This window comes from Python bivittatus, unplaced genomic scaffold, assembly GCF_059951505.1.
Source record: "Python bivittatus isolate LINGU-HERP-01145 unplaced genomic scaffold, Pbiv_v1 ctg000480_np1212, whole genome shotgun sequence".
Classification (NCBI taxonomy): Eukaryota; Metazoa; Chordata; class Lepidosauria; order Squamata; family Pythonidae; genus Python; species Python bivittatus.
Window position 1 is genome coordinate 55,672,050 of NW_028277075.1, and position 21,354 is coordinate 55,693,403.

The window sequence follows — 21,354 nt, forward strand, 5'->3', positions numbered from 1 at the left end:
TCTGCCTTCAGGTATTATTTTTAAGCTAATCTGCAGGTTATTTCACACTGAGATTCCAGTGATCATCCTGTGGTCTTGTATGATCTTAGTAATTTTCCTAATGTCATATTTGTATCTATGTTATTATACTAAATGTTAAAATATGTAACAATAAATGAATAAAATGAAGATCCTGGAAATCTCACTGAGGTTCTGAAGTCAACTTCAAGAATAAATTAATTTTATTTGCACAGAAAAGCATTTTGTTTAAAACTGATTCTTTACAGCTGTTCTAGGCATTGTTGGTCATGTATTCAGGGCAGCAGCATCTTGTTGTGTCTTGCACCTTAATTGTGGGAAGTGGATAATTTGGATGGTCCATGGCCACACAGTCTGTTTGGCATGTTTCAGCCTAACTCACTTTAGTAGGGGTAGCTGGGATGTGCAAAATTGCAGGTTGTGCAATGGGAAGTAATTCAGATAATCCATTTGACAAAGGAAGTTATATGAAAGCATCTGAGCAGAACCAATGAATTTAGCCATTTACAGAAGAGCTGCATGAATCTGCCCTCAGATTTAAGTAATTTCTGCTGCCCTGTGCCTCATTGCTTGAGCCCTACTATGTTGGATCAATCAGGCTTCACAGAAAGGTGGCTGCCTCCTGGTATCTAGAGATGAACCTTGGTAGAAAGGTCTCCTTTGTCTCAATATACTAATCAAGATCACAGCATGCAGGTTTCTTGTAACTGCAGAACTCAACTAAATCACATTAACTTTATTATAATCCAACCAGCTGGTCTGCTTAAATATGAAAAAAGGCTGTGTTTTGGAAAAACAAAATTATCTGAGAAATAGCGAACATTAAGTGATCTGTTTTATTTTTTTTCCAGTGTCATAGATTTGGAAGGGCCTGAAAATGTCAAGTGGCTCTTCCCACCCACCACCAGCAACAGAGTTAATAGAAGTAAAAGTTTCAGCCAGTCAAAAGTGTTTCCGCTCTAGTATGCTCCATTCTTTGTTGTTTTGATTTGTAAACAAAATGTGAATCAATATTACTGATAAAAGGGAGGTAACTAAAATTTGGACCATGAAGGAAGAGACTTTTGGGAAGTAAACATACTCATTTAAAAAAGAATAGTGACATTATAAACTTTAAGGATTTTTTTTTTTAAATACAGTAATATTTCATGGGGCCACAGCCTTTGACTAAACTGTGAGCATTATTGTTCCTGCTATTATATAGGACAAGGAATGCAGTGTTTTTACTGGCACTCGGCAAGATAGCTCTTAGCTGGTAACTGTCCAGGACGCCTGGCATGCTTTCAGCATTCCTGCAGATTTGACACAATGATTTTAACCCAAATCCCACATGCTGGATATAATCGCTTGATGCTTTTAGAAGGCGTTTTTATACCTAATATGGACAAAGAAGGATCCTACTTTTTCAGAAATATGACGTCCACTAAGCAGCAGGTCCTGATCTAGAAATAGATTCATCTGTATTCACTTAATGGCACAGAGTTTTCATGTTTTTTTTACTGTAGCAGCACACGCACCTGCTGACTATCCAGCCTCTTCAGTTTAAAACATTAATCTGATTTTTCTTTTAAGTCATGTGCAAAAAGCCAAATAGTTTGATCACCAGGGTATTCACTGATAATAAAAACCTTTTGAAAGGGCCATAAAAGTAGGGTTAACAATCAGGATTTTTGTTTAAATTCACCATAGCTTTTGATTTAATTGGAAATGGAAAGAAGTATCTAAAATGAGGAACACAGAAGCAATCACTTCTGGGATTGGTTATTCCTTGATGTTGAACCTGGGCAACATCAACAGGATACAGGCAAGCAATAATGTCCCATTTTGCCCTCATAGTGGTTGCACAGTTGGGCAGGAGGAAATTAAAGTCAACCTGTTTAGATCATGCCTTGGTTCCTGGGATCAGTTCTCTTAGGGATAACTGTTTCCTGGTTGTATTCATTGGTGCAAGGGCTCTGTTATGAATCCCAATATACTGTGGATTTGACATGCACATTCATTTAACGAGGTTCATAGTGGCAAACTTCATCACAGTCTGTTTGACCACAGAATGGTACTACTGTTTATCCCTCTTTCCCAACCTTCCTCATGAGTGGTCTGGATGGTTTCACTCTTTGTGCCATGGAAAAAAGAAACTAGGTTCCAACTTGCAGAAATTGTAATTGTGCCTGGTTTGATGTGAAAGAATGCTGGAGAGTGTCTCCATTGCACAGCAGTTGTCCTGGGAAAAGAGGGCTCCTCATATATTTGGTTTCCCATCTCAGGGAAAACAATGTAATATTGTCCCAAGAGTGACTTGTTTGATGAAGAAAGGCAAGAAAAAGTATGCAAAAAGCATAATCATATCTGTAAATGGCTTAAAATTAAAAAGTAATTCAAATCTCATTTTTTTAATTGGCAGCCAAGTGGAAAAGGACCACGCCTGCCTGAAGTATATTGTGTCATCAGCCGCCTGGGTTGCTTTGACTTATTTTCCAAGGTAAGCTGTTCTTTCAGCATTGTCTCTGTTGAGCTGCTTGCAGAAAACTTGTGTTCGAGAAGGAGCATTCTTTCCTTGATGGATGATAACAGTATTTTGGAATTACTGTGCTGCACAGTTCATCTTTGCTGTGGTTTTATCAAGGAATGCTTTATTATTTCTGTGTCTGAAATACATATCTCCCTGCCTTTTTGTTTCTTAAAGCTACTTTGGTTGAGCTGCAGTTTTTGGTATGTGTGTCTGAAATGATGGGGTGGTATAATGTTAACCCACTATCTGTTTATTAAGAAAACTTAATGCTTGCACAGAATTCCTTTTTCCAGGACATGGATATACATTTAGTGAATGTTTAATCCTTACAGTCTATACTGCCTTCAATAATCTACCAGGAGAAACAATTGTGTACCCACTGATTTGGAATTTACCAAGGCTTATATAGTACCTTCTCCCCTACCCTATGCTACAGATTGCTAAATAGGGCTAGAATGTTGAAACAGAAATATGGAAGCTCAGTTAATCTGATGCCTTCTGGATGTGTTTGACTTCAATTCCCATGATTCCTCATTGACTGGAAATTCTAGATGAAAGCTCCTGGGGAAGGCTATGATAAAAAAGGATCCCAAGATCTTTGTATATATACATTATTTTTTTCCTGTGATGTAGGTCAACCTTTCTCTATCTGGTCCCCTCTGTTTGTGTTGGGGATTCAACTCTCATAATTCCCAGTCAACATGGGCAAATATAATTACAAATGCAAGTTCCTAGGCAAACTGTTGGTTGTCACTTCCCCAAAGTACCCTATATAATCATGGATAAGCTGAGAATTTTAGGTGCCAAAATACACCCCAAAATTAGGTTCAGTTTATCTGTAGCTGGGATTATCTGCAAGTATATATGGTAGGGTCATATTTATCTACAGTAATTGCAGAAAAATTTCAAAAGGACTGGCTGCCTGTGCTTAATGTTTGTTTCTAGCTTTCCCCAAGCTGATGGTGTCAGGATATTCTGAACTGTGATTCTCATCATTGTCAGACAGGAGGAGATGAGTTTTTGAAAGGCTGGTTTGTAATACTAATTATAATCCCCTACTTGTATAAGATTACTCAAATATAAGGAACTTGCTTATATTTCCTTACAGGAAGTGAACTTTAATTTTCCGTGCTCTGACTACTTGTACCTGAATGATTGTAGGACTTAAGTCTAGCTTAGTTAATTATTTTACTCTGATAAAGTTACCTGTATGGAATTTAGGAGAGAAAGTTTGTTAGGAAATTATCATTGTCTGAAAATGAATAGGTAATGTATACATAGTGTGCTTTCATGAAATACTCTTGATTTAGGAAGTACAATGTTTGGCCTGGATTTGAGAGAACTTGGTTCAAATCTCTCTCTTGCCATGTGGAAAGGTACTACTAATTGCTCTTAACAACTTTAGGAAGCCGCTTTATACTGGTTCAGAAGCTATGTATCTGGTTCAGCAGTAACTCTTGGCTGTTTTGTTGAGATCTTTCTTATAACCTGTCATCTGAGAAATCAAAGATCACTTTTTACATGGAATACATGTGCCTTAGCACTTTCCTTTTATTCCCCTGGGCAGATTACTAGCGTTAGACCTTACTTTTCCATCAGTAAAACAGAACTGTTGTGCAGGTAAGCATACTATTGTGACTGAAGGATTGTCACATAGTAAATATGCAATATGTGCTATATTAATTACTTTTAAGACCTGCCAGCTTTCTGGCAATTGCTGCCAAGCAAATCATCAAAAATGAAATCTCTTAATCAGCTGAGAAGGGAGAACGTCAGGGAATCCAGCTTGCAATTGCACAGGTATTTTCTTTTCTGAGTGTTGACCTTGTCAGAAGGTATGATGATGCTAATCAAGTCCTCTATGTATTCTTAAATTAGGCTAAGCACTGACAAGGAGGACATACACACAAACCAACTGCTTTAAATTAGATATAATTATCACATTTTGGATGAACTTGCTGTATATATGTGCATGCTTTTTAATAACAATTCTGAAAGAAATATGTAGTTACTGCAATTATCTCAAGGTTATCTCAAATAATTTTATTAAATGAAATAAAAGAAAAGAAAAGTATTTCTATGTTTCAAAATACGGGAAACATATCCTAAACACAGTTTCTCACCCATTCTCTTTGATAATGTTCTCCAACTTGGACAGTGCCTATGTTATTTTGTTGCATATTTATGGATGTGGACAGAAACATTGAAACATATAATAGTATACAAAAGCATACATCTTTAAACATATAAAATAGGTGAAATCAAATTTTATGTTTTCTCTAAGTTCTCTGAATTGCTTTTTTGGCTCTCAGTCTAAAGGAAAAGGTTTTCCTTCTCTCCTCACATCATATGAACAAAAGTAATTTTGTGCAGTCCTAGCGTTCACCCAATGGCACAGACCAAGAGAATGAGATTTAAACTTAAAAATGTGTATCATGGACCAGAAGAGCCATGCTTCTCCTTGAATACCTGAAACCCATTTCAAATGTTGATATAAAGCATTAATGACTGGAATACAGTAGGCTGAAGAAGCACACAAATTGTCACCTATTCATACAGCACATGCTTTGCTTACTGATGGCCTTCTAAGTACGGCTTGACTTCTACCCTTAGAGAGTTACTGCTAGTCATTGTTTAGAGGACTAGATGGATAGTCTATAAACTATAGCTGATAGCTCTGTCTGGATGGAGTGGCACAGACTTACAGACCAAACTGAAGCAATAATTTTGTGAACCTAGACAAGCCTCTCTCTTATTTTCCCTGATTGCCTGGTTGGGTTTGGCTGAGTAGCTGCAGTAGCCTTTTTTGACCTTTATCTGGGTAGTAATGTAGCAAAGATCAGATCAGTGGCTCCTGCTGGCTATGAACTCTTTCAGTAGGGAGTGAACAAGAAGCCCAAGGCTTAACTGCCAAAATCCCTGGTTTAAATTCCTTAATGTCTAATATTAATCAATAGATTAAATAAAATAGAGATGAGGCTTCATGCTGCCAGTCCACTTCATTCTTTCAAATTTTGAAAAACCCTGAATTTAATCATTGTCTTTTGTTTGATCAAATAGTTATTTTTGCCATTATTTTCATATCTTTTCTTCAATTCTTATTGGAATAATTTGAAATAAAAATGATTCTTGATAAAATATTGCCAATTTGATTTCTGAAATTTTATTCTCTTGCAGTTATCTTCTTTGTAAAAAGTTCTTGTGTCAATAAAAATAAAAGAGAGAGGGGACAACTTTGTCTTATTCCTTTCATTTTAAGGTTTTTTTTGTGATAAAAATCCATTTACCATTATCTTGGCTTCCTGTTCATTGTAACCCTAACCCTGTTCTTTATCCATATGAGAAATTTTATGCCGCAATTCAGCTTTTTCAAAATCATGAATATAAGGCACCATCCCAAGTTATAAAAAGATTTTTCATGCCAAGAAAAATTATAGCCAATTTCTTGTTTTTCCAATTTATATTATCAGTGGCATTCAGGATACTGATTAATTGATTGATTATGTGCCATCAAGCCAGTGTTGACTCTTAGCAACCAAATAGATAGATTTTTCTCCATGATGATCTATTCCTAACTTGATCTTTTAGGTCTTCCAACAGTGTACTCAGTTGCCAATGTAACTGAGTCTATCCACCTTGCTGTTCTTCTTAACGTGCTTCTTCAGAGTCCAACATTTGCTTCCATAGAGTGTCACAGCAAATACCATTGCTTGCACTATTCTGATCTTTGTAGGTGTAGGTACATCATAGCATCCAAATATCTTTTCCAAGGCCTTCGTGGCTGCTCTACCAAGTATTAGTCTGCAGTGTATTTCTTGACTGCTTGTTCCTTTCCTGTTGCTGGTTGATCATAAAAGGCAGAAGCTATCCACTATTTTGATATCTTCATTGTCAGTTCTAAGGCTGATTGTTTTGTCTACCCATTGACATTACTCTTCTTTATATTTAATTTTAGTCCCATTTTTTCACTATGCTCCTTGACTTTTATTAGTAGACCTTGCAGATCCTTGGCATTTTCGGCTATTAGAGTAAGGTCATCAACATAGTGCAGGTTATTGATATTTCTTCCTCCAGTTTTAAAACCGTGCTCATCTTCTTCCAATGCAGCTTCCCTTAATATATATTCAGAATATAAGATATATCTTCATATATCTTCAAGATATATCTGATATTCTCTCTCATATATATTTTCAGGACAAATCCAGCCTGATCAGGACGTTTTTGATCAGTTAGAAGCCATTTAACTTCTTTGCAAGTATAACCATAAAAAGCTTATTATCTGCATTCAGTAAAGAGATAGGCCAGTGTGACTGTGGATGGATTGGGTCATTCCTTTATTTGTAAATCAAAGAGATAAACATGTGTTGCCACAAAGACCTCACTGTATCTCATTCATTACTTGGATTAATGGTCTCATTAGATTGCTTTAAATGTCTTATAATGCCCCCCCCCCCAAATCCTGGTCCTGACAATTTATTCAATTTCAATTTCCATATTGCTTCTTTTGTTTAAGTAAATAATTCTCTCATAAACTCTTTACTGGAATCCCATACTGTGAATAAAGAAACATTAGAAGTTAAATTAGTTTGAAAGAAGGTCTTTAACTCATACTATCACTTCAATTTAATGCCCTCTTCCAATAATAATAGACCATTTAGTCTCTATTTTTTTGAGCCAAAGGTTTGATTATTGTTTTATGGTATGCATAAGGGCTATAAGTTTAGTTAATAATGACAACCAATACATGTATATTCTTAAGTTTTGTGGATAGAACAATAACATATTCTTTAAAAGATATTTATGTCTCCATGTTTCTGAGAGAGCAAGTAGTGACATATAGTCTAGAACATTTTTTGGAAGTACCAGAATTCCTTTTGTATAAACCAGATTTAGCAAGATTTGGGGAAAGAACCAACCCCATATCCAAGAATCAAAATGTCTCCCTTTTCAATTTCAAGAAGTCATTGGAAAAAATTTTCATAAAATTTAGTTTGGAGTCTAAACTGAAGCAGTTTGCAATTGTAATAATAGCAGTTTGCAACTGTACAGTTTGCTTGTACTGTTTGCAGTTGTAATAATATTTTCCTTACTTCATCTTGAATCTGTTTTTTTAATTCCACAGTAAGTTTCCATTGTTTCTGTCCACTAGAGGCCACCAATTTTTGTCCTAAAGATTATTGCTTTGCTAATTATTGCTTTGATTTCAATAATAATAAAGATTATTTTATATATAGAACTAATGTAATGTTCCAATTAATGTTATTCTGAAAATTCTTTTTCAGTTTTATACATTCTTATATCTTTTTCCCCTTTTTCACCCTTCATTTCTTCCCTGTCCCCTTTTTCTTGATTGTGCTTTTAAATATCTGTTAAAATAAAATAAAATGATTAAAAAAAAAAAGAGTGGAGGGACAGTAGTGAAACTGTTCATTATGTGTCCAGTTTGTAACTCAACCCATATTGATCACACTGCAATCAGTAGCAATATGGTATGGCTTGAATTGATACTCAGGTTTAAAATAAACTACAGACAGTCCCCTACTTGCAAACTTTCACCAATACGAACAGGATGGACCCAGAAGTCAGAACTGGAAATCAGGCCAGAAGGTGGAACTGGAAGTTGGGAGAAGGCAGGAAAGGGTTAGTTTGGAGCACACTGCAGACTAACCCTTTCCCATCTTCTCCAGCGTTCCGTTTGCATTTGAGGTTTTCATTGGAGTTGGTGTTCCCAGAAAGGGTTAGTTTATGCGGCGCGCTCCATTGCCCGGTGAGGCAGGAGAGGGGCCAGTGGCAGAGAACAGCGGGGAGGGGGCAGAGGTCTCCTGTCTTGCCTGGCAGCGAAGCGCGCTGCGCCCCACCGGCCCACCCTTTTCTCCCCTCTCCTCCACTACCACCCTCTCTCCTGCCTCACCTGGCGACACATTGGCAGCAGAAGATACGGCTCCTCTGCCCATACCATTGCCCTGCCTCCTGTCTCCACCTCTTTTTTTTTTTTTTGCTTGTTGGATTTACGAACAAAATGGACTTACGAACAGCCTCTTGGAACGTAACCCGTTCGTAAGTAGGGGACTATCTGTAGTACTTTCGGAGCTTGGAATGGATTCATTCCACTCCTATTGACAATATGAGTTATTTGGTCATATGATTCAAGAATTGTCCATCCATTAAAAATGCTATATGTTATGATTCATGATAGTACGAATATACTGAGTTCTAGAAACATCTTTCCCATATTGGTGTTACTGGGAGTGCCTGCCTCATGTACTTTTTTCTGATGAGAGCAGCTCTTTTTATGGAATAATTTATAGTGCTAGAATTATGTGAAATTTAGAATTGCTCATTAGGCTGAAGTGAGCACTACCTAGGATTTGCACACCTAGGACTTCGCCTCATTGACTAATCAATGGTCAGTTCAACCCACTGGGTGTGGAAAGAGAGATTGGGATGTCAGAAAGAGGATAAGCAATACTGGGGTGCAGAAAGAGAAAGAAGAAGATTGCAGACAGAGAAGGAGAAAAATCTTAATCCCTATTGGTTCCAGTACTGTTCACTTTTAATTTTAATCCCACATGCTGCCAGCAGGCAAATTTGTATAAATTGCCCCAAGGGAACAGAATCCTAAATAGAAAACTAAAAGGGAGTTCCCATCCCCTTTACATAGTGCACAAGTGTTTGCTACTGTTTTACTTTTTCCTGCTTCTGATTTGACTGTAATGGATCAGATCCTGGATGAAGTTGAAAGAAGGAGAGGAATATCTGCTGCTCTGGTTTATCCATTTATGAGGAGCTTGATGGAGTCACCTTTCCCTGCACCTGGAAAGACAATCAAAGTCAAGACCTTCCTGCCTGGAGCTGGAAATGAGGTAAAAATTGTGACATAAAGCCCTAGCAAACATCCACTCTCCAAAATGGTATAAACAAGAGGAATGAAAGTAGATTACTAAGAGATACCACAACTATAGGGATTGTGACTGGTCTTTTAAAAAAATAGTAATAATAGTTCCCATTTGTAAAGATTTTCATTAGCCAGCATACTATGTGTAGATGACTCCTTTTATGAATTTGAATTTGTATTTAACTAGCTGTTATATACTTCAAGCTTTCTTGATGTTTACTAAGAAAAATTAAAATATTGATGGGGATTGTCAGAAAGTTGGCAAGCTAGCAATCAGTCTTAGGGTGTTTTCCCATATGACTAATCCCTGGCTGTTAAGTCAAGAGCAACACAACATCGTAGACAAGTTCATCATAAAAAGCTAACACGGTTGGAGTTGGTCATTAAAACATTACAAAGTCTCTGAATCACAGAGATGTATGGAATTTCTGGTAGAAATGAAGCTAGTCACGAAGGAGTATATGCGGATTAGCAGTTAGCTTTTGTGTGTGTTGGTGTATCATTTGAGGTGAATGATGGAATGAATGCTTCTTTCTCTGTATTCTCATCAGCTGCTTAAGCCAATGCCTGCCATGCCATTGTGCCTGCCATGGCATTGTGCTGAGAGTGCTTTAGACAAAAGAACTCAGAAATATAGAATGACAGGATGTAAGAGCTAGAAGGGACCTTGGAGACATGTTGTCCAACATATTCCCCAGTGCAGGAATCTGTCAGCATCCCCAAACAAATTACCATTTAGCCTCTGTCTGAACACCTTGATTAAAAGAAAGTCCACCATCTCCTAAGGCAGCTGGCTCCATTCTTGTACAGCATTGACCATTATGAAATTTTCTTGATGTCAAACTGATACAGCTTCCTTGTACTTTGAAGACATTGTTTCTTGTCCTCTGAACAATACTAAAGAATTCTGTCCCAGCTTCTAAAAGCCAGTCCTTTAGATACTGAAAGAAGGTATCATGTCTCCCATATTCTTCTCTTCTCCAGGCTGAACATATACAATACCTTCAATCTTTCCTCATAACTTTTTTTCTTCCAAGTACCTTATCATCTTGGTTGCTTGCTCTCCTTTGGACATGCTCCAGTTTGTCAACATCATTCCTAAAAATGTGGTGCCCAGACACAATATTCTAGGTGTGGTCTGACCAACTTAGAATAGAGAGGAATTATGCCTTTCTTTGACATACTTCTGTTGATGCAGTCCCCACAGTATTGGCTCATGTTCTTTATGATCCACTAAGGGACCCAAATGCCTTTTTGCATGCACTGCTGCCCAGTATTGTCCCACCCGCATCCCATCCCACCCCACAATCCTGTACCAATGTTTTGATTATTCCTACCTAAATGTAGAACTTTGCATTTGTCCCTTTCAAAATTCATCTTCCTGGTTTCTACCCATTACCCCAGTTTGTCAAGATCCTCCTGAATCTTGATACTATCCTCTAATGAATTTTTTATCCCCTGCTTTGTGACATTTCCAAATCTAATCATATTTTCTAACCCCTCATCCAAGTCTCCTGTACCCCACAAATATTTTGAGAAATATTTTGTTGTTTTTTACTGTTGTAGAATAATTGAGCTAAGATTGGGCTATGATCCACATTAAAATCAGGCTAATTTGAGTGTGAATTGTGATTATGGAATACATTCAGGTGATAGAGCTTCGCCGACCAATGGACTCTCGGCTGGAACATGTGGATTTTGAGTGCCTTTTCAAGTGTCTGAGTATACGACAGATCATCAGAATCTTTGCTTCACTTCTGTTGGAGCGGCGAGTAATCTTTGTAGCAGATAAACTCAGGTGAGCCATACAAGAACTTCATGGGTATCAATAGAAATATCAGTAGAAGATTGTTAGTGATTCAAAAGGTTAAAAGAATAATACATTCCCTTCCATTACACTCCTTATAATCATGTTTCTTCTCATTTTTTTTAAAATGGAGATACCTTTCTGTTAATTACTTGTCAACAGTGTTATATGCAAAATTTTGCTTCCATCCTCACAGAGCACCAAGACTATCCCCATATAAAGTAGAAGCAGATAGCTTCAGAAAATAGAATAGTCATCTTCCTTTTTCTTTTTCCTTTTAAAAATTGGTGAAATGGGTTCTGGCATAGGAAAATGGAAGGTACACAGTATTAAATGAAAAAAAGGAAAAAGGCCACACTTCTCACCAGAGTGGTACATTGTTGCCATATCAAAGGGGTTGGCAAGTTAAAGGCTGTATGGTGCCCCCAAAACTCTTTACTCCACTCCTGAATCTTTGAATATTGTATTTCTGGATTTCACCAGCAAGCCCCCAAATTAGAAAGTTCTACTTGCTTGTCACTGTTCATAAGAAAGCCAAAGAAAAGTGATGAGAGAGCCTTCACATAGGCTAAAGACTCCTAAAAATATATTTTTTAAAAAAGCACAAACCACTTGCATGATATCACTGTGTCACATCCCTATGGCCATCTAAGAAATTGTGTACCCCTAAATGAATGCTTTCTGCAGTAATACTGCACAATAATATTTCATATCCTGTCTCAAACTACTTCCCTTTAAGACACAAAATAACAAAAGAATAGGAGAGAGGGAACTGACTGTATGCTCATTCAGGGCCAATGAGATTTCCACAACCACATATGACATTTTACTCAAAAATATAGTAACTTGGATGAAAAAGTGTATTTTAATAAGTATTGCAGTCCTTGTCCTGGGAAAATTTATTTTTCCCACAGCTTATGATCTAGGTATAGGCTGTTGATGTAGGATGACGTTTTATAACTGAATGTCCACAGCACGTTTCTCTGCATGGAAGAAAGATCCTTTGGAAGTCAGCCCAGAAATTCTAAACTAAACTAAACTAAACTAAACTAAACTAAACTAAACTAAACTAAACTAAACTAAACTAAACTAAACTAAACTAAACTAAACTAAACTAAACTAAACTAAACTAAACCTATGAGTTTAATTGCATGTTAATTCTAGGAAAGTAATACTTTATTTTTAACTTCACTGGACATTAATGTGTTTTTACATTCCTTAAAAAATATCTGTCAAAGATTTTAGAAAATTGTTTTCCTGAAAGGTTGAAGAAGTAATAGTAGTAATATTTACTGAGGTGACTGAATTCACAGACTTGCACTATTATGATGAATTTTATGGCCAAGCTGCCACGTTTGTCTTCTGTGATCATTATGATGTCTACTCTTGCATGGACTTGTTCCGCCTTTCAAGCGTATCAGTGCTGGTGCTGTGATGCAGTTTTAATGCATGGCTGGAGCACACGCTTTGCATATAAACGAGATCCAGGTCCAGACCTTAGCTTTGCCAGGTTGGGCGGTGAAAAACTCTTATCTAAAACCCTCGGAGACTATCTACCAGTTAATGCAGATAGCAGTGTTACTGAATGGTACCTAGGATACTGCAAGGCTAACTGTTCAATGGTAATTAGTGCTCCACGATGGTAAAAGATATTACTGATTCACACCTGTCCAAATTGGGCTTTGCTCTTTTCTTTTCTTGCCAGTGATGGGAATGCTGCATACTGCATTATGTAATATTATATGTGATATTATATATCACATTATAGATGTGACTAAACTCCTAACCCTCTATGTTTGTTTGTTTGTTTGTTTTTTGGTGCCTTCGAGTCAGCGTTGGCTCCTGGCAATTGCCTGGACAAATTCCTGCAGTTTTTTTGGCAAGGTTTCAGAAGTGGTTTGCCACTGCCTCCTTCCTAGGGCTGAGAGAGTGACTGGCCCAAGATCACCCAGCTGGCCTTGTGCCTAAGGTGGGACCAGAACTCAGTCTCCCAGTTTCTAGCCTGGTGTCTTAACCACTACACCAAACCCTCTATGTACACAAATATTAAAGAGAATAAAAGAACCAAAATGTGTTCCCTTTGAAGACTTTACTATTGTAGGTATCTTTGTGTGTAGTAATGAAAATACCTTATGGGACCCACTGGAGTATTATAGAGGAATTTCTCCTACATGATGACAAGAAAAGATAATTGAAAGTTCAGAGACCACAATTATTTTACTGCAAAACCTACAATTCTCACCAAGCATCATAGGATTTTTTATTTTGTTAAATCCTTTATGCACAATGCCCAACAAGATAAATCCTTAAGCATGACTCATGTCTTTTTGACACGAGGTTTATATTGGCTTGCATTCATGGGAAAAAATACTTGGTAGAAGGACAAATAGTTAAAGAGTTATTCTTTACATTGTAACCATAGTTAAAACAGTTTTGTACAAGTAGATAGCTGATAATTGGCTGATGTGATGTGGAAAGTATGCAATTCCTTCTCATTTTGTGCTCCCAACTTCAGCTTTATCATTCAAAACTTGTTTGTGTTCTGCATTTTGTCAGAAAGGTCATTTGCCACAATCATGTCAACATATAATTAAAGTGAGACCACTTTGGCCTGCTGTGCAGACTTAGATTTTGATCAAAGCCTTTTGCTACATATGCAAGGAGGAGTAATTTCTAAAAAAGTTCAAGAGAGGGAAAAAAAAAATAAACTCACTGCAGAGATTGGTTACAAGGCAGTTTATTTGGGAGTAAACTACACTGAATGCCATGGGATAATTCTGAGAAGATATGTATAGGACTGTACTCTATTATTTTTGGTCATTTCAGTGTTACATTACCTCAGGACTCTGGCCCAAACTCTATATCCATACCAAGCACACTAAGATAATGATAATGAGCTTTTGCCCAGTCAGGGGGGAACATGCCACTCATGTTCTTTCCCAATTCCAAAATAAGACTCCGTTAGAAATATAATTTTGTAAGAAAAAAACAGGCTTTCAAACCAGGTCTGCATAGTTTCAGATCTACCAAGGCAGATGTAGCACACTAGTTATGAATGTCAACTCATCAGTGGCACAATAAGAACTGCAGAAAGAGTGGACTCATTAAGAACATTTCTGACCATGGTGGATTGTCCCAGATATCTAAACAGATATTGGACCAGTTAGCAAGTATGCCGTATTGTAGGCTACTAAATGACATTATGGGCAATTGTATGTGAACCAGAGCAAAGCGTGGTCTGCACCAAATGTTTGCATTGTGCCCTGTAAACAGTCTTTAATATTGCAAAATACCTCAGCTTTTGTTTAGTTTAGTCTTCCAACCCTGTTTATTTTCTGTGTCTGAAACTTTTATCCTTTAAATATTTCTCAGGGTTTCATGTAAATGTCACCTTCTTGTGTGAGCTGCTCCTAAACTGTGCTTTTACTTTGTTGACTTTGAATATAACTATTGTTCCTGGGTGCATGTGTTAGCAAATTCTGTAATTTGGAAACTTTTCTCACGGTCATAACTATTCACTTTGTATTTTTTTACATTGGCATTTTTCTTTCATGGGTAGCAAGCAACAATGACTCATGTTCTTATTTTGAAATTTCTGAGAGGAAGAAATGTTGTAACGAACTATGCATAGCATGTCATTTCTCCATTTTGACAAAGGGAGAAAAGGTTCCATAGTTTCAGTTTCCATGTCCCAGGGGAAGTTAGATCAGCAGTATTTCTATCTTCAGAACATCAACATATTTAGATTTATGTTGTCTTCAGAGCACACTACCACATCCTAAATGACTTGTGAATTATATATATATTCTCATTTGGCATCCCTCTTGGATTATAATCCTAAGAAAATTCCTCCTTATTGTGAAAGACCCATGCTTGAAGGCCATTTGTGTCCTTGCTGGGATGACTAGAAAACCATTTGTTTTTAACAGCATTTCAAAATGTAAATGTAGTGGGAGCAGATCATAGAACTGTAGAATTATAGGACTGGAGAGGTCATTAGCCATTGAGTCAAACCTCCTGCTCAGTGCAGAAATCATCCACACAGAGAACCCATGATAGATGGCTCCCCAACCCCTGCTTGAACATAGCCAGTGAAGGAGAGCTCACTATCCATCTGGGTAATTTGTTCCATGGATGAACTGCACTTCCTGTTATGTCTTTTTTTCCCTAATATTTTACCAGAATCTACCTTCTTGTTAAATCTGTTATTTTAAGTCTACCCTTTGGGTTGATTGAGGGCGAGTCTTCACTTTCTTCTGTGTAATATTTTTTCAGTACTTGAAGAGGGCTATCGTATACCCCTCAGACTTTTATTCTTAAAGCTAAATCTTTCTTTTCATAAGATTTAATTTCTAGTCCCCTCAATTCAGTCTGTCTGTGTGCCTTTTTAAAGTGTAGTGCCCAGAACTAGACATAGTACCTGAGGCGGGGTCTGACTAGTGCAGAATAAAATGAAACTATTACTTAGCATGATTTAGAAACTGTTTCCTATTGATGTAGCCTAAAATTGCATCTGCTTTTTTTGCAGCAAATCACATTGCTGACTCATTCTGTTTATAATTAACCACTGTTCTAAGATTCTTTTTACAAGTATTAGTGCTAAACCAAGTATCCTCCATTCTATGTCTGTGCACTTGATTTCTGTTTTCTAAGTGACAAATTTTGCAATTTTCTCTGGGAAATTTTAGTCTGTTATTTTCAGCCCATTTCTCCATGTTGTCAAGATTGTTTTGAATTTTATTTTTGTCTTCTAGAGTATTGGCTATTCCACTCAATTTTCACATTTTGTAAGCATTCCCTTCACTTTCTAATCCAAGTCATTATTAGAAATAATGAAGAATACAGGTCTGGGACTGAAAGTGGAATCCTACTCATTCTCTTCCTCTAATTTGATGAGGAGCAATTGATGAGCACTCTTTGAATATGATTTTTGGGCTAGCTGTGTATGCATTTAGTTTTTGTTCCATTCAGCCCAACCTTAACTGGCTTGCTAATCAGAATGTCAGGGAGTACTTTGTGAAATGCCTTGCTGAAATCTACCTATATGATGTCATATAGATTCAGCACAATCTTCTGAAGATAAAGATATGTTACTCAATAAAACAAGTAAGTTTTGTCTGGTAAATCCATACTAGCTTCTGTTAATCACTAGATTATTTTCAAGGTCCTTAACAAACTGATTGCTTCACAAACTTCTCTAGAATCTTCCCATGTATTGATATGAAATAGCAGGTCTATAGTTTCCTAGTATTTTGGGTTTTCTCCTTTTTGATGGTAGGACAATATTTGCTGTTTTCCACTTGTTCATTGAATTTCTCAAAGGTACTACATAATATTAATGTTTGGTGAGATCATCAAGAAGTTCCTTTAATACTTCAGGATGTAATTTACAATATTTAGCCCTGGAGATTTAAACTTCTTGAAAGTAAATATTCCCTGATTGTATTTTTTATCACCCTCAAGCTCCTGCTTCACATGCAATCTTGGTGGAGAAGATGGACCCATTAGGAGTTGAATAGCTCTAATTATCTGTTAGTGTTTTGATGTTAGTTGTTATACTGATTCTTGTTCTTGTATTTTGCACATTTCTGAATAGGCCCTTTTTTTGTAGTTGTTGGCATTCTTTAGTAACAGCTCATTCTGAGCATCTTTTTCCTGATACCATGGGTACATTTCCAAGCTCTTCTTGGGTGGATTGTCCCTCTTCCCACTCTCTTTATATGTCCTTTCTTTGGTTTTTAACTTTTCACAAAGTTTTGGTGTGGCACATTGGCTTTTTCTGCTGTCTTCTATTGTTTTCCTTGGTAGCATTGTTTGTAGTGGAGCTTTGTATATGATTAAACACAGATCATGATTTTCTAGCTACTTTTGATGGTGGTCTCATCCAGTTGTGATACACACTGGTGTTTCAAACTTCAGGTGCATTCTGAGATCGCACATATTCATTTGGCCAATTCTGAGACATGTCCTTCTTTTACGTGGTATATCACACCAACACTTAGCTGTTGAATAAATTAATACAGATTAGTGAAGATCCATCATCTCTACTTGTAGTCCCTGTACTATAAAAATATGCTTCTTTTTTATAATACTTGTCCCCATTCAAAAGAGAGAGATTTTCTAAAATAATTTCTATGTATTAAGATGTTTGATTTTTCAATGATTGTATGCTGGTATTTACCACTCTGAGTTATCTTAGAGAAGGAACTCTACTGGCAGTTCAATTCTCCATATTGACCCCTTTGCTTTTTTGAGACTATGTGTAAAGGCTATCAATTCATCTGTAATATCTGCAGATATAGTATGATTAGGAAAGTAAGATGATGGTGCAGATGAAGTTCTGTTGGTTGGAGAAGTATGCCAGGATTTTTTTCCTGAATGTGACAATCCACATAAACAGCTACAATAACCATATCTAATTTGGTGTTCTCCATGGGTCTTAGGAATGGAGTCCCAAGAATTCCCATCTTGACTGGAGGGTGAGACTATTATCTGTTCTTGACTTAGTATGATACACAAGGCACCATTGAAGGCTGGCCTTTAGACATATATCTAGAGATGAAACAATTTAAATATAGCCATTTAGAAATCTGATTGTTTGAATCAAGCCAACCTGTGTTTTTTTTTCTTTTTTAATCACACCAAAGTCAAATAGAGTATCTGATAGTGACATCTGTTATATCAACTGAACTTTCATGGTATAAAGCCTGCTTCCTCAACTTTGGAAGCCTCTGCCATATTAAATCCAGTAGTCTTTAAAGTGCTTGATTTGTTGTATTTTACTATAATAGAAACTTCTCGTTACTATTCCTGTAGTAGTTAAAGTCAAATATAACTGAAGAATATCAGAAGCCACTTCTTTATGTTTTTATATTTTTCTTTATAACTTTTTTCTATTTTCTTTTTCTGTCATACTTTTAGCTGTCTTTATTATTGCTTTCAATTTTTTGTTTTAATTTAGTTTGCTGTAGTTTTTATTCTTTTTTTAAAAACTTTTAATAAAAATTACACACACACACACACACACAAATATAACCGACCAGTTATTACTACCCCCAGTTTCTCAGTGAGGCAGATCTCAGGAGAGTGGGCCCAAGCGTGGGAACTGCACGTGAGAGAGGATGGTGTGTGTGTGTGTGTGTGTGTAATTGTGATGTACTTGAAGGGTGCAAGCTACAAAAAGACATGTTATAGAAACTAGAGGAATGTTTGTGTTCTCACTTTTAGATTAATATGGCTCTTATTTTAGCTCCATTTACTTTTTGAGCTGATCAGTTACACTGTCATTAAAAGTAAGTTAAAGAATTATGCTTGGAAATCTCAAGCATGCCCTATTTTTCTTTTCCTGAATCAGACCATTATTTGCTTTTTGGGGGTGGGAAAAAACTCCATATATTCTATTGAGCAAGATAAAAGTCAAGGCCAAAACCTCACATGCTAGATAACACTACTAGAAGGGAAATGTTTGATAAGGAGGCTGCATTAATCATGATTGCCAGCTGCCTTGACCCAAGGCCCTCTGTGGTATTGAATTCATTCCAAAGATGTTGGAATTCCATCTGCAAATGGGAAAACTCCTTTGGGTAAAAGTGTCCCCATATTCATGTTAAAGTTCCCATGCCCATCTGGAATTGCAAGATTGGGAAAGTAGAGATATGCATGCCAAACAGAATATTTTTCTGACTATGTAGCAATACATTTATTGCAGTAGGTATTTTACCCAGTCCAAAAGCATCAGAGTAAAAGCCAATGTTTTAAACATAAGGAATATCACATAAGAACAAAGCTCCTGAATTGAGAAACTCTCCCCAAGAATGAGTTGTTATATGACCTGCTTGGCAATTCTACATTGCTTGTACAGGTAGTCCTTGACCTACAACCATTCGTTCAGTGACAGTTTGAAGTTACGATGGTGCTGAATGAATGATGGTTATGACCAGTCCTCAGAATTCTGGCTGTCCCAGCACCCCTACGGTCATGTGATTGCGATCTAGGCTCTTGACAACTGGTTTGTACTTATAACCAGTTGTAGAGCCCCTCGATCACATGATAACCATTTGCAACCTATGTTGCTGGCTTCCCCAGAAAGTCAGCAGGGAAGCTGGCAGGGAAGGTAACAAGTCGCTTGGGTAAGTCTCCCCCACCCACGCACCCTCCCCAGCCCCTCTGCGCTCGTGCTGCACTGGCCACTCATGCACCCCCACACACCCTCCCTGAGCCTCGCTGTGCTGCTTGCGCCCCCTTGTGCACTTGACCTGTGCCATACCCCTTGCACCCTCCCTAACCTGTACCGTGCATCCTTCTCAAGGAGAGGTGCAGCATCTCACGCATCCTTCTCAATCCATGCTGCACCTCTCTTGCACCCTCATTGACCCTCCTGCACACCCTTGCTCCCTCCCCCACCTGACAGCAGCCACTTACCTGCCTGCTGCCTGGGACTTACAATTTCCTGCTGGCTTCCCCACTGACTTCGGTTGTGGGAAGCCGGCAGAAAGTTGCCTCACCTAACAACCATGGGATTCAGTTAACAACAACAACCAAGACTGCAGGGATTGCTGTCATTAAGCGATTACTTGTATATGGGACAAGGAGAGGAGTATGCAATATTTATCCTTTGTTAATGTTTATACCTCACTTTTCTATTTCAAAACTAAATCAGTCAAGATGATAAACAATTTAAAACTATCATCAGAAAAAAAAACATTTTTAAAAGGGAACAAGTAACTGTCAGATAAAAGTACAGTAATAACAAAGCCAAATTATAAACGAAGAAGAGAATTTGTAAAGTGAACAAACATGCCAGCCAAATGTCTGCCTAAATATCTTTTTTCAAGAGGTGCCGAAGTGCCTGGGAGGAGTATAGCTAATCTTCCAAGGCAGGGTACCCTTGAAGTTGGATTGCCATCACAGAGACCCCTTACATTTATTCTTTCCAACTGTGCTTAGGGTCTAGCTGCTTCTTTTCCAGTCACTATGTGTGAGAATCTGGTCTTTTTACTTAGGAAAACAGCTTAATCTCTGATCATTGAGATAACTATTTTCCTAAGCAATACTGGTTCAGCCAAGTTAGTTCATACTCGTATTCACACATACATATGTACCTATGTACATGTCACAACCTAGAAATGTGCAAAAGAGAATAGTTTTTACATTTCTGTATTTAATATGTTTAGGCTTGTTTTCTTGCAGAATTCTTAAAATCTCAAAGTACTGTAATTTCTAATAATCAGCTTTTTACCAGTAGTGGCTTTCTGCCTCATCCTCTCCCTTCCCAATTCTGTTAAATTTATTGGATTAGCACAGGGTTTACAGGGCTTCCAGACAATGACTGCTATTGCTACTAAAAACATTTTCTCTGGACAGAAAATTGATGGAGGTGGTAGGAAAGACTGATGATTACAAAAGGAGCACGTACTATCTAAATCCCTTGTAACATTCCATAAATAAGAGATTGTGCAATGACCACTTAATTTGGGAAACATCCCAAATTTCTGGTTCCTTGGCATCTTAGTGTTCTGAGGTGCTTCCATATGGAGAGCTTCAAGTGCTAGCAGTCAAAAGGCCTTATGCAGCTATTACAGCTTACTCTCTAAAACATACTGTCTCTTGAAAGGAAGAAAGATCAAGAAGCAATGGCCAACACAGCACTGAGAGCTACGCAGGCAGGAGAATTGGGCAATGCAAGTCCATCTGATAGCACACTTGGTGGGTCTACACAAGTACAAATGATTGTTAGAGAAGTCAGACCGCTGGAAAAAAGTGTTCTAAGAATGCTCAGACAACAAAGATTCTGAATCTTCTTCCTTTGGTGTCCCAACTCTAGTTAGTACTGGGCAAATAGTTTTGTGCCTTCTCCTGTGTGGTCTTTCAGAATACAGTACTTTTGCTTCGAGAGGCAGCAAAAAGATTCCAAGCAGAGGTTTGATGCCATCTAGGGTCTCCTCATGGCCTTGCACATCAGTAAATGGGTCATTTATTAACAAGACAGCATTTCAAATAATAAAAGTTCTGAACTTATTGGATATATATACAACCCCTTGTTACTAAAAATGCAGTGTAAAGAAATCCTAACTGTGATTCAAATGTTTGCTCACTTCCATTGATTTGGGACATTTTGTCAACTAA

At 37.4% G+C, this 21,354-nt stretch overlaps 1 protein-coding gene across 7 annotated transcripts in view; it reads left to right on the plus strand.

The window, feature by feature from the left end:
* The window catches only part of DENND2B (DENN domain containing 2B), a 165,045-nt gene that overhangs the window by 131,367 nt on the left and 12,324 nt on the right, over window positions 1–21,354 (plus strand). For all 7 annotated transcript variants that reach the window (XM_088145968.1, XM_088145969.1, XM_007421136.3 and 4 more), the window contains 3 exons: window positions 2,420–2,497; window positions 9,250–9,390; window positions 11,072–11,220. In XM_088145968.1, the coding sequence (XP_088002094.1) occupies window positions 2,420–2,497; window positions 9,250–9,390; window positions 11,072–11,220 (368 nt within the window). The remainder of the gene's footprint in view (window positions 1–2,419; window positions 2,498–9,249; window positions 9,391–11,071; window positions 11,221–21,354) is intronic.